Raw genomic sequence first — 14,358 nt, forward strand, 5'->3', positions numbered from 1 at the left:
AAAGCCAGTATAATTATGCTTATCCCCAAGTTGTATTGACTTTGAGGTAAGAATAATTAGTCAGTGGTGCAGGAGAAAAATACTCCTCCAGGAAGGGCTAACTTCCACATAAGAAATGGCCAGTGAAGTTATTTTCAAAACCATCTGCATGTACTTGACCAGAAGTGTGTAAATTACAGCAGATGGCTACTGCACTTCACAATGAAAAACTGACCAGCACCTTTTTCATTCCCCAACCCTCCTGAAAGGGAAAGACAAATGTCACTGGACCACAAAGTCCATCTCACTTTGCTGGTCATCTGAAGGCCAGAGTCCACTTATCAGATCATGTGATAGGCCCTACAGGCAGGTACAATGCCTCAGCACCAGCAGTTTGTTATCCATTCAAATTAATTTTTCATATGACTGGTTTCATAAACTCAGAGAATAACGTTTTGCATAATATCATTTACTCTAACCTTTAACCTTTCCCTTAAGCTATCTCTTTCAGTGGTCATCCTTCTGAGGTCAGCCATTGCTTCATCCCTTTCAGCTTCCACACGTCGAAGGATATGCTGGGCTGTTATTGTTGACTTGGGAGTCTTAGGAGACTTGATAAGATCCCGACGGAGTCGATTTATCTCTTCTTGTGCCTATATTACCATGAAAACAAATAACCAGTTGTTAGAAAGACATTTAGTTTCAATCTTACATCCATTATGTATATTAAAAGCAAAGAGCAACTGTTCAATCCAGGTTTTAATTAAAGCTAGACCTGTCTTTAATTAAAGTAAATTTAATATATAATTTGTAAAAAGTCTTGTCAAAGCACTGTCCTTGCTCCTGAAACCATATATTGAAGGATTCTTCTAGTGAGATGTTCTGTTTCATATCCGAGTCTAATTCTAAAAATACATATTTTTTATTCAGTACATGTAACATGCAAGAACTCTAGTAATATGAAAGGTTCCTGACACCCAACCTAATCAGAAAATTTCTTAAATCTGTGATTCACAGTAGAAATGGAGAAATCACTCAAAATGCATACAAATATGACAGCATGTTAAATTAATTTCTAGTATGAATACCCACAACACTCAGACAATTTTATTTGTAGTAAATAACACATATAAATGAAAAACAGAAGGCAGGAAGCTCACTCTTACTAATATAATTCTATACCCAATGTTACACCACCTCATAAAAAGGTATACTCTTTTAGGCAATTTCTGTTTCATACTTATATGTTTAATTAGCAATACAAGAAACTGCTGAAACTACAAAGGAGAAGGTTTCTCTAATCTGTTCAAGGCACCCAAGCTCATAACACAAAATGTTTGCAGTAATTTCTGATACTGCATCAGCTTGAGAAACCAGAAACATGCCCACCCGCACATACCATGTGGTGAACAGACTCCTCCACTCTTCCAGACTTAATTATTCACATTCTGAGGTTGCTGCACCTCAGAGTAACAGTGATCACTGGCACATAATGTAAAGCCTCTCTCATTCTTTTTCTGGAAGGTTCTGACATCCGTCCACCTACCATGCAGTACACACAAGCGATATTGTCTTGTATGTGTCCTGAGAAAAAGAATGAAAAGTAAATGAAGACTCAAGTTGTCATGCTCAAACAAGTGCAGTATGAGCTCAGGTGATCTGAGCAACTGACTGTGTAAGCCAAGGGAGAAATGAAAGTTATGTACTTAACATAACAATGGATCATGTTGTCCTGTTTTCATCGGGTTCAACCTTTGGGTTATTGGATCTGATCAGATCCAATCCCAGCGCCTTTTAGAAACTGTAGTTCTGGTGCTCTGACTCCTCCCATACCCATAATTACCTCTGTTCTCCCCAAATACCTCAAATAGAGTTTGCCTGCTCATGCTTTAGAAAATGATTCCACTATCATAATAAAAGGTGTTTGCCTATAAAAAGGACATGGAACTGGCCGTAGAAAGAGAACAGCAGTCTGAAGCTGTAGAATGACAAAGATCTCTGGTGAGGTCCAGCCATTCAAAGGGTAGTACTGGGAGACAATTTTGGAAGGGGGATGGAGGGAGGAAAGTTCAACAGGATGAAAACAAGTCAACATGGATCTATCATTATGGTTAATACATCAACTTCTGTATCTGATGCTCGTTTTCATCTGATTCAACCTTTGGGACAGATTCCCAAGCTACCAAACACCTGGGAGGTATCAAAGAGAGATATTCCTGAGAATGGTGGTGCCAAAGGATGTAAGGGATCTTGACTGCACATCCATCTTGTAGTGAGGCACAAACATGTAAACAGTAGACCACATAGCTACAGCTGAAAGTTTGTCAATAAGAACTCTGTGCATAAAGACTGTAGAAGTAGCTATAGCCCCCACAGAATCAGCTTTTGATTTCCTGTGTAAGGATAGTCCCAACATGTCACAAAGGCAATACAATCAGACAACCACCTATATAGAATGATCTTAGACTCACTTTGGCCAAGTTTGGCTTTGGAGAAAGCAACAAACAACTGACCAGATTTCCTAATATCTTTAGCCCTGTGCAGATAAAATTTGAGTTCTCTATGAACATCTAGTAAATGTAAAGTACACTATCCTTTATTAGTAAATTTTGGAAAGAATACCATCAGATTGATAGTCTGATTAAGGTTAATTCCAGATGCCATCTTTGGGAGGTAAGTAGGATTTGTTCTCAAAGACACTCTGTCTTTATGAAAGATCATGCAAGGAGGTTTACAGGATAATACCTGCAATTCATAAATCCCCTTTATGGAAGTATTGGCCACCAGAAAAATAGTTTTCCAAGAAATAAACATTCAAATCCACTGTGGCTGCTGGTTCAAAAATAGCCTGAGTTAAGGCCTATAGCATGACAGTTATGCCCCATGCAGGAGCTGGATCCCGTAAGAAGTTCCCTTAAGAAAGGCCTTCAAAATCTCTAGTGAAACTATGGGAGTTTGATTGTGTCCAGCATGGAAATTGGGAACTGCTGCTACCTGAACCCTGATTGTTGAAAAATTAGAGTCTGAGAAGAAGTCCAGGATGGAAGGAAAATGTGTTGAAAAAGGATCTATTCCCTTGGAAGATGCCCAAATAGAAAACCTTTTCCACTTACTGAGATAAACGTTCTTAGCATTTTGCTTCTGTGAATCTAATAAAATGTGAACCACCAAAGATGAAAGTGTGGCATCTCTGGGCACAATAAAATTGGAAGAACTGTGTGGTTGGCTTCAAGGTCTTTAGATTCAAGACAGGCTGCCCAGATGGCAGTCCAATGTCCAGGGTGGCTATACTAGATGAGGTCAGAAAAAAGGGAATCAAACTTGTCGGGGACAAAACGGAGAAATGAGGATTACTCTGGCCTTGCACCTTCTGGCTTTCTGAATAAATTCTGTTCTTAATGGTATGGGGAAAAACATAGAACACCTGGAAGCCAGATGTGGACTACAGCATCCCTCAGTGACCGACCATGTATGAACCAAAAAGCTAGCAGCAAGGGTGGCCCCAGAGATGGAAGATTGATTTCCCATTGTGTGATTGGGGACCACTTGTGAGGCAGAAGGGTGGACCTGTTGAGATTGTTCACTATCACATTGGAAGTCCCTGGGATATACGTTTGGTTTCCCAGCAAAGTGGATATGAGCAGGTTCCCCTCTGCTTGTTGATGCACCAGGCTACTCCCATGTTGTCTGTCTGGACAGAAATCCAACTCTTGGGGACTACTTCATTTAGCTGATTGGATCAGCAGCTTTGTTTTATGAATGAGCAGCAGATGTCACTATTGATGTCATATTTAAATTACGTGTCTGCTATATGTGTCTTTATTGGTTGGTTTTTAGATTTCTGTGTGTTGATTGGTGCAGGTATCTTGATAAGGACTGTAGTCTGTTGTCTTGTATTAAGGTCTGAGGAAGTGGTCTGCCATAAAAGCACTTACCTTTTTGTTATTAAAATTCTTGTTTTATTTCTAATTTAGTTTTTTTTTTATTATGCTGCTTTTTGCTGCTCATTGCTGTGGTGGCCGAAGTCTTCTTTCTGGAAGCCCTCTCTTATCACCAACATCAATGTGGATTCTCCTACAGATAATGATCACTGAATCATTACTTTTCACTAACAGAACAACCTATTTAATATCCACCCCAAACACATATTTCTCAGGTCCTAAACATAAACTAACATCAATAGACATAAATCACATCCATCTTCCTTCAACTGGTCAAATCCCCTCAACATACAAGACACAAATACTTCAGCTCATTCCCTAACCAGTGTTTTACAACACACACAAGATAAATTCTTCCCTAAACTTTCTAGTCTTTATAAACCTAACACTACACAATGGCACTTCTATAAGTTAAAACAATTTCTTAAATTAGAGACAAAGCTTAGTAGCACTGGAAATATAATGTCTCACCAACCACCAGACTCCACGATATTCAACTAAGAAAACTTTTTAAACAATATATACATTGTAACAAAAGTACTTAAATCTACATCTATGCAAAAGTTCTTACTGCACAGTCCTAGACTGTTCTAGAAAGAAGTTAACTGACTTACTGTTGTCATGAACCACAGACACTTACCCATCTTCTCTAACACCCTTAGACGTCTTAACAGAATTCAAGTACCTCCCCCATTCCCAATGCCACTTCACAATCCCAATGAATATACACATCCTCCCTTCTGAACATCCTACCCTACCATTTCAAGGCAATAAAAAACAAAGACATCAAACCTCCACTGGATCATATCCCAATAGTTGGCCCTACAGATACTGATAATCTCACTTCCTGGCTTTAAACCACTGCAGAGACTACATTAACAAACCACTCCAGCAGATATACAACTTTTGCCTTATTCAAAATACTATGTGTGTGAAATTTGGAAATCTGCCAACCCAACCCATTACACTTGTCCTGCTTCCACACTATTTCTATCTTACCTATCACTGGCAAAATACTACAGAAATTAATTTACCTTCAACCTTTCCAGTACATTAGTCAATATAATCTACCTTCATTCAAGCATTATGGATTGTAGGCAGGCCACAGAGATTGCTCTGTGGACTCTGTCTGATTAAATACTCCAGAATATGGACAGGGTTCAATTACCTGATGCAATATTTATAAACTTCACTCAGGCTTTTGACCTTGTTCAATTACCTGATGCAATATTTATAAACTTTACTCAGGCTTTTGACCTTGTTCATCACCCCACTTTAATGAACCACATGCATGACACAGGTATAATCCCAGAATCTTCTTCCTAGTTCAAAAATTACCTCTAACTATAAATTCTGTGTTCAAATAAGTTCCTCAATCACTTCCTTAACACATCTTTTTAAAGGTATACTACAAGGATCAATTTTAGCTCCACCACTATTCTAAATTTTCATTAATAAACTTCCATATGCCCTTCCACACCTGCATATCTTTCTATACACAGATGACATGCTCATAGTTCAGCATAATCAGTCTGTTTCCAATCTGCAGAAAGATCAACAATTAGACTTTCTATCACATAATGAATTATTAATTAATAAAAATATTGTTCTTAGCACAGCAAAAACAAAAATTATGCTCTTTGGCATGAAGTAAAAATGTAATACAAATCCCACCACTCTTCAAATTTACCATAATAACATCTTCCCACTCAAAAACATCCTCCAATTCAAATATCTTGGTATTTGTCTATACCCTAGTTTAAAGTTCCACTACCACCTAGATAAAACAAGAAATATGATCAACTGCCACCTATCTGGGGCAAGAAAATTTCTCCTTTCCTTACATATGCTGTTAGACCAGCAGTTAGCAAAGGAATCTTATTTGTACAACTAGATTATGGCCTTCCAATTATCAATGAGTATCTCAAAAGAAATGCCAACTCTTTTCAAACTATCTCAAACAAAATACTCAATTTCATTATCCTATCACAAAGGACATTGTCTTATAACAGAAAAAGTCTAATGGTTACCAGTTAAAGAAAAGGCTGAACTCTTGCTAGTCTTTCAACTCCTCCATACCAACATAGATTCTCCTCTTGCATGCAGACTTACTAAAAAAAACACCCTCCTGCTACTTACATCAAGCTCACTCAGGCCCCCTACTTAACATACCCCCTATGAAACTTAACTGCATTAACCACAGTTTTTCCTACCTCAGACCCAAACTTTTTAGAGTCCCTTCCAAGTCATCTAAAAGACATCAACTAACATCCCATTTTCTGGTCACAACTCAAAACATACCTATCTGCAAAAGCCAAATACCACTGTGTGCAATCTGATCACATAACCTAAGTCACCCTTTCCCCTCCTTACTTATGTTTACATAAACCACTGTTATTAGATATGTCATCAAAAGTCTCATCTACTCACATACAATTTACAGATCTAGCACACTCATTACTTACCTTCCCATTCTACCTACCACTTGCCACCTCCTTCTGGATCTTTTATCCCCACTAAAGGTGATTATTTATGCGTAAATATAAAACTGATTTGCGATTGTAAATGAAAAAAAATTTTTCCATGTTCCAGGATCTTGCTTTTGGTTTATTTGTTTTACTATTATTTGTCACATCATCTTGTATATTTTCCTGGTTATTATTATGATGGGCTCTCCAAATGCATTATTTCAACATGTGTTGAACTGACATGTTTTACTTACAGCACTACATTGTGAAAAAGTTTTATATGTGTTTGATTTTTGCTCTGTATTTTTCTGTTTGCCCATGGGCTGAGACTAATTTGTCACAAATGATCAGAGTTCCACCCTGGTAAACAAATGCAAACAAATAAAAGAAAATATATAAACAAACAGGCAAATAAAAAATAAACAAAAATATAGCATTGAAGAGAAGCTTGTATTCAATTTTGGTGAAGTTTTCTTTTTTACCTAGTGTTGCCTGGTGCATTTCTGTTTGTCAAACCTGCAAGAATACCTCTCAACTTCTTAGTGCAAGAAATCTGGACAAAGCCTAAAACAACGGGGGAAGCAAAGGCCCAAAAATACGGATAGATGTTATATCTTACTCATAAACTTAGAAAGTTGTTAAAAAAACAGGATTTGTGTTAGCATACATACTCTGAAAGATATGAAGTCTGAAACTCAAATATATGTCATTATTTAGTGAGTTCAGTCCTCAGTGATTTGTCAGAAAAGCAAAATTTTTATGAGAAACAAACCAAAAATATGAGGCAAAAATCTGAATAGTTGAGAGGTATGTTTGCAAGTATCACAAAATACACACACACACACACACATATATATATATATATATATATATATATATATATATAAATTCATATTTATGATATATGTATGCAAGTGTACAGATATATATATATATATATATATATATATATATATATATATATATATTTGTGGTGGTGATTGTTGTGGGGTATGTGGGTCTGAACTGTGGGATGCTGCGTGGAACAAATATACCCACATTTGCAGTGAAGGAGGTTACACCTTCTTCTATAGTAGGGAAGGCCTGTTGGAGAAATTTTGGAGTGTCTATTTGACATATAGAGACAGAAAGTACTGTTGAGAGATACAAAGGCCTGTAAAGACTGAGACTGAATATTGAGAAGCTGGCCTTTCTAACACAGACAGGGAAGGATCTGGTAAAACAAACGAACGAGTCATCCTAGCTGGGGACTGTAGGGAAAACGAATATTGGAAACTTTTTCCTCAGAATATATTACTTGAAGAAGGCCTGTGAGCTGCAAACCATTACGTTATGTTGGGAGACCTTTTTAGTTAACATGGCTAGTACATATATTAAACTCACTTTTCAATTTTAAACTGACTAACTCAACATATACTTGAATATAATGCAAAGCGTCCACCGGTTGCTAAATGAAATATACCTCTCTTTCTCTCTCTCTCTCTCCAGTCAGACAGATAAACAGAAAATGTGTGGATATGGATACAGTGGGAGCCAGAAATAGCATTCTTGTCCTTTCTCATTTTCTTCTTGGTTAGGAAGAATGTTGATTCATCTTTTGCTCAAACAGAATACTGGGATACAGCATTTTTTGCACTTTAAAAATTAATCAGAGTGAAAGAGTTATTGTTTACTATGAATGAAATCATTTTTACAAAGAATGTACTGGTAAAATTAATTAAGTGATGTCCTAGCCTAAGATATAGTGGTATAGAATCAGTTATGATTAAATATTTTAAATACCTTTGTTTGGGGATAAAACAGAAGTAGACAAGAAAATGAGGAGGCTGTTTTTAATCCAGGGATACCCAGCATAGGTTACAGGGTACATATAGCTAAATATGTCAGTCGCTGCACTAAGCAGGGATGATAGCAGCAGAGAAGGTAGATTGCTGTTTTCTGACAGTGGCCTGAGTTCCCGATGTAAAGTTAAATAATGCTATTAAGAAACTGAAAGTTGCTGTGTTAAAAGAAGCTAAGATGGTGTCTTGAGACATGGCAGAATCTGTTGTGGTACGGACAGAGAAATAACCTAAAAATGCCACAGCTGTAGCTGTACAAATAATAAATGTAAGATACAGGAAAAAGGCACCTAAAGTAGATTTTAATTATCGAAGCTGGAAACGTAGTAAGAGGAGTAGGCTGGGATCCAGGAGGTGAGTACCTGAGAACTTGAAATGTTTCATATTTAACATTAAAAAATGATCTGGAAAAATGTTTTGAACGTATGTACATTTTTTGACAGATACACTAACATTTAGTACTACCTGAAAGAAATAAAGCAGTAGTACTTTTTGTAAAAAAAACAAAAAAAGTCTATAGGAAAGCTAACACATTTTGATGGGATACTGTACAACTCTGATGAAAAATTTAAATTTCTTCATGATCGTCTGAGACTGAAAAGGTGTTTAGTATATGGGTGGTATGCCTCCTAAGGGTGCGGCATTTTTAAGAATGGCTATGGAAGAACCTGGTGCACATTCTGCTTTATGCAGTCTATTAGGAAGGTAGAGAAAATCCATGAATAGTAATTGTATAGGTTGACGTTAGGGACAGATGTAGCATTCAGGCAGGGTGATGCTAACAGCATCTTGATGATCTTTTGTAAACACCACAAGGCTAATAATCCAGTACTCTTTGAAGCCTGCTCTTGGTAGGATCCAGAATTTAAAGTTGCAGTTGTCAGCACAGTTACATTGTGGTACATGATGAATAGTGATATTATGCCAATCTGAAACTGGTTTGCTGGTTAATATTGATATTATGCTAATCTGAACCTTTTTTCCTGGTTAATATTTCAATAACCAAACAGTTAAAGATATGCTACTGATATTCCAAACTGTAGAATTATGCACCTAAGACTACAATGTTTGTTACAACAAATCATGCAAAACAGAATGTGACCTGAATGCAATATTTGATTTTGTAAATGAGTTATCTTGATAGCCATTGTGCAAACACACACACAGACACACACACACACACACACACACACACACACACACACACACACACACACACACACACACACACACACACACACACACACACACACACACACACACACACACACACACACACACACACACACACACACTCGCGCACACACACACACACACACACACACACACACACACACACACACACACACACACACACACACACACACCTTTGCTGTCATTTCAGACATTGCAATTACGTTTCTTTGATTGTTTACTTATTTAATTTACCATGTATCTCACTCCTTTACTCTTATTACTACTGCTAACCAATTAAATACCCAGAAGCAATGTTTCTGTGTTCTTCATTCTTACTGGCTTTTAGCTCAAGTCTCATTTCAGTGTTTGCATATATATATATCTATATATATATATATATATATATATATATATATATATATATATATATATATATTTAATATATCATCATCATCATCAACCCTCCTTTCCCACTTTCAACAAGGATTTGGAGTGCCGCTTTAACTCTTTCTCCACCACACTTGATTCATAGCCATTCTCCCACCTTCTTTAACAGTCATGCATGACTATCACAGATCTTCTCTCATGCAGTCCATTACTGTCTTAGTTGGGCATCATTGTCTCTTCCTGCTTGCTTCCTGTCTCTCCCATACATTCTTTATCAAATAGTCTTTTGCTTTAATGTATATGCTATAACTGAGCCACACTAATCTACTTTTTACTTGACCATCTCTCCAACTGGGGATATTTTGGCATCTGCTCTCAAGTCCTCATTTCCCAAGTTGTCTCACACTGTGCATCCTTCTACCCATTTTGGATACCTCATCTTCATTGCCTCTAGTTTTCTCAGCTGCTCTGCCTTCATTGCCCAGGTTTATGTGCCATACCGAAGCACAAGAACTCTCTACTCTACTTCATTATGAGGAACATTAATCATGTTGAGTCTTAAAAAAGTCATTGTTCCACATTGAAAGGGTTTGTCACACAACCATTAAGAATTTATTTATTTATTTATGCATTCATTCATTCTTTGTTGACTGGGTTAGTCCTACTATGCTAGTACTAGTGGCAACTTTTCAGGGGAGACCTGAGGTGGCATTTATACTACACGGGAAATTCGGCGAGGACATCTGGGAACTTCACCTACTTTTTTGATAGGTGTCATGGAATATTGTACATCCACCTGAGTTGCCACCAATGCAAGAAGATAGGATCTTGGTTTAAAACCTCATCAGAAGTATGACAAACTCAAGAGTTAAGCCCCCTTCCCCCTTATGCTACATTGCAGTGTCAGCAAACCAACTGCCTGTTGTGGAAATGGAACCCACAGTCTTCTGCACCAAAGCCAATTGCACTACCTGTCAAGTGGTAAACAATGCTGATTCATATTTATTTATTTAGCAATAGAACTTTTTATACATGTCAACACATTTAGCCATGCTGTGAGCTGCCAGTTTGAAGTTGTCATTAAATGGTTAACAAGCATTCCATGATTTTTCAATTTGTTCCACATTATGAGAGGTCGGAAATGGAAGTCTGAGAACCATGAGAAAAGCTGGTCATACCACTGTTTTGTACAGCTTACCCTTTAGCGTCTTAGGCATTCTTCTGTCACACACTACCCCTAACACTTTGTGATAGTTGGCTGCAACACCACTGATTTCTACTTGACGTCCTCACACAGACTTTCTTTCTCACAACCATACTTCACCGATACCTAAATCTGTTAACCTATCTCAGTTTTCAGTTTCTTCTAATTTGTCCCAGTTGTTCCATGAAACCTACCTTCAGTTTTGCATTCTAGGTCCCCACCACTGGCTGAAGTTCCCATTCAGAGTCTGCTTGTAGTGCTACATTTTCTGCATATAGCAGCTTTGTTGCTCTATTCCCTCTAACCAGTTTGATAATGTAGGCACTAGTATGAATGTGAGTAGGTTCAGAGATGTAGCCTTATGGGCACCCACTCTCATTAAACATCCCTTTCAAAGTCTGAACACTCTTTGTATTTGTGTCATTGGGTCATTCTAATAATGATTCAGTGACTTTGAAGCATTACAGGATTGCTCAAATCAGCTTTCCTGAGATCTTGTCATATGATTTCTCCATGTTTATGAATGTAAAGTCTAATGCTTTCCTCATCTTCTTCCCCTGCTATATGTCTCTGTGCAAGCATTGGGTCAATTGTCCTGCATCCTAATTAGAATCTGAACTGCTCATCCCCCATCTTTCTTTCTACTATTCTGTATATTCATCAGTCATCCTGTCCAGCACTTTCCTACAGAGTGACAACAGTTTGGCACCTGCACTTGTGAATATACTCTTTTTTCTTGTACACTGGCACTAGGATGTTTATTCTCTAGTCACTGCAATATACCTATCTCTCTATACCACAATGAGTACCCTCAGGAGTTATTTCTCTCCCAATGCACCCAACATCAGTTTCATATGGAGTTCAGGGCCTGTACAGACCCACATTGGCAGAGGTAAATATTCACCCTCTTTCTGTGATAGGGGACCGGATAAGTCACGCCCATCAGGGGACACCTAACCCCTGTCACAGAAAGTCAGTTATTCAGGCATTTAGTGCTAAGGAGGAAGAACCATGAAAGAACAGAAGCAAGAATTACCTGAAACTAACCAGTTCAAAGAAAAAAAACATCAACACAAATAACCAAAGCCAACAAACAACACAAAAAAGGTTGGACACCATCCAATTATATATCAAATAAGGGGGATGGTGATTTCAAGCCTGCATGAACTAAAGCACTGCCGGTGATTCCCTGCTGGGTGAGGAAAGTAAACCTGTATTTTTTTTTAGCTGTGACTGATAGAGCTGCTTTCTTTTTAACCTGCTCCATTTTGTTTTCTGTTTTAAGAAACCTGCTTGGCCTGGTGTTTTTATTCTACGTGAGAGATAGATACTTAAATTATCTAGGCTGCATATTTCAGATGTTTTTTCATTGGTTAAATTGTTTCTTGAGTGATACTTACATACACATTGAATTTCTGGGCCTTTGTCTTTTTCTGAAAAGATTTCAAGCCTGCATAAACTAAAAGCACTGCTGGTGATTCCCTGCTAGTTTTTCCCACCCACCCATCTCTTTGTTGACCTGCTTTTTAAACCTGGTGATTTTAAGTTGTCCACCCCTACTGCAAATTGAGCTTAATAAGCTCCTCCTTTCTACACGGTTGTTGATATCTTGAATTATTTATTTGCCTTTCCTTGAAGTTATATTGAAAAAGTGCACTTTGCGTCTCATGCTCTGTTCTTCTGATTGACTTGATCTGAATTTCTTATCTAGCTAGCTGTTAGATAAAGTAGTGTATTTTACACCCTAGCAAGCACTTGTTTTTACATCAAAAGGTCAGTGGGTTTTCCATCTAGTGTACTGGGAGGTAGCCTGATCTATGTTCCGGAAACACCTGAGATTTCTGCATGTAGTTTTATTGGCTGGAGGGTTTATTAATCAGCTTATCTTGTTTTTAGTGCCTTTATAAATTCTGTACAATTGAGTGGCTCCTGGCTCATTTATACAAAGCAAAGTACTTTTATTGAATAATCACATTTTAATAAGCTATTTAAAGTACACTGCTGTATCTGTATCTTTAAGTTTGTTTGTGGTAGCATTTCCCTCTGGACACCCCTTTACTGTGCTTTTAGATTAGGAGGGCTGGGTGTTTACCTAGTGTATCAGAGCTGGGGAAAAAAAACAAAAGGGTTCTAATTTTTTTGCACTGCTCTTATATACTATGACTCTATTTCAGTAGTTCCAAAAAAATAAAGCTGTACTGTCTGCTGCTTTAAGTAGTTAATTAGTTGTATTACATTGTATCTGATAACTGCAGGGCTGTTGTAGGTAGTTTGTGTGGTCTTGTTACACTTGGGCTCCAAATCAGCTGTTCTACATTAAGGTGTTTTTCTACACCCTTGTGGCAGAAGTGTGCTGATCTAAATTGTCTGAGTTGGAGATTGCTGGTGCTTTCCTCATTGGTAATTAGATTAAAACTTGCTTCTCTTTCCTTGTATTTAACTCATTCACTCCAATGGAGCTCAGGAAGTTTGCACTGTAACTTCCAATGGGCAGAACCTAAGCCTCTTGACAGAATCAAATTCAAAGTCCCCACATTTCAAACAAATGTTCATATCTCTGGAACCATATGAGTTATGAAAGAAGTATAAATGGCAAAACTTTCAGAATAAACTATTTTTATAGTGGTAGTATTCTTTAGGTTCTAGGTCATAAACTGAATTTTATAAGTCCCAGTAAATACAGTAACTATTATGTTTGTAATATTTTGCAAACAACTTGTAATATCTCAGCAACCACTCAAGTTACACACATGCTGTCAGTAGCAATTTATTCAGCTAGCTGAGAGCTTTCATGCAAAAAAACTGTGTCTCCAGGTGCAGTTAACCATTGACAAGACCCCTATTCAAATCATAGCTAGCTACAGGCCCCCACCTTTGACTCAAGATGCCCACTCCACTCATCTGGACCTCTTTGAATCTATCAAGATTCAACCCTTTACCCTGATCTTGGATGACTTTAACTATCCAACCATACATTGGAAGAAATACTCATGCCCAAACACAAATGGCCAGAGATTCCTTGATTTCGTCAATGCAAATGCATTGGACCAGTTGGTCAACACCCCCACAAGAGGTGATAATATCTTGGACCAGGTATTAACCAACATGAGTAACCACTGCAGCATGCCTACAGTGTCATTCTACCTAATATCCAACCACAAAGTGGTCACTTTCGAAGTTACTACATCCCCCTAACCCCCCCCCCCCCCAGCTAGGATCAAACAAAAAAAAATTTCAAAGCTGATTACAACCTCCTGAAGGGACGTATAAACAGCTTCACAGCCCCCTCTCCCTCCATAGGAACTGGCACAAATATCCAGCCCTACATCAAAGTACTATATGAGCATTTATACAGCTGCACG

General features: G+C 37.7%; 1 protein-coding gene across 1 annotated transcript in view; it reads right to left on the bottom strand.

Moving 5' to 3' along the window:
- Positions 1 to 14,358, bottom strand: part of TSGA10 (testis specific 10) — a 1,008,750-nt gene that overhangs the window by 730,175 nt on the left and 264,217 nt on the right. Inside the window, exon 7 of the mRNA XM_044071816.1 lies at positions 459 to 632. Coding sequence (XP_043927751.1) covers positions 459 to 632 — 174 coding nt within the window. The remainder of the gene's footprint in view (positions 1 to 458; positions 633 to 14,358) is intronic.

Source organism: Protopterus annectens, chromosome 5.part0 (genome assembly GCF_019279795.1).
Source record: "Protopterus annectens isolate FY-2018-M chromosome 5.part0, PAN1.0, whole genome shotgun sequence".
NCBI lineage: Eukaryota > Metazoa > Chordata > Ceratodontiformes > Protopteridae > Protopterus > Protopterus annectens.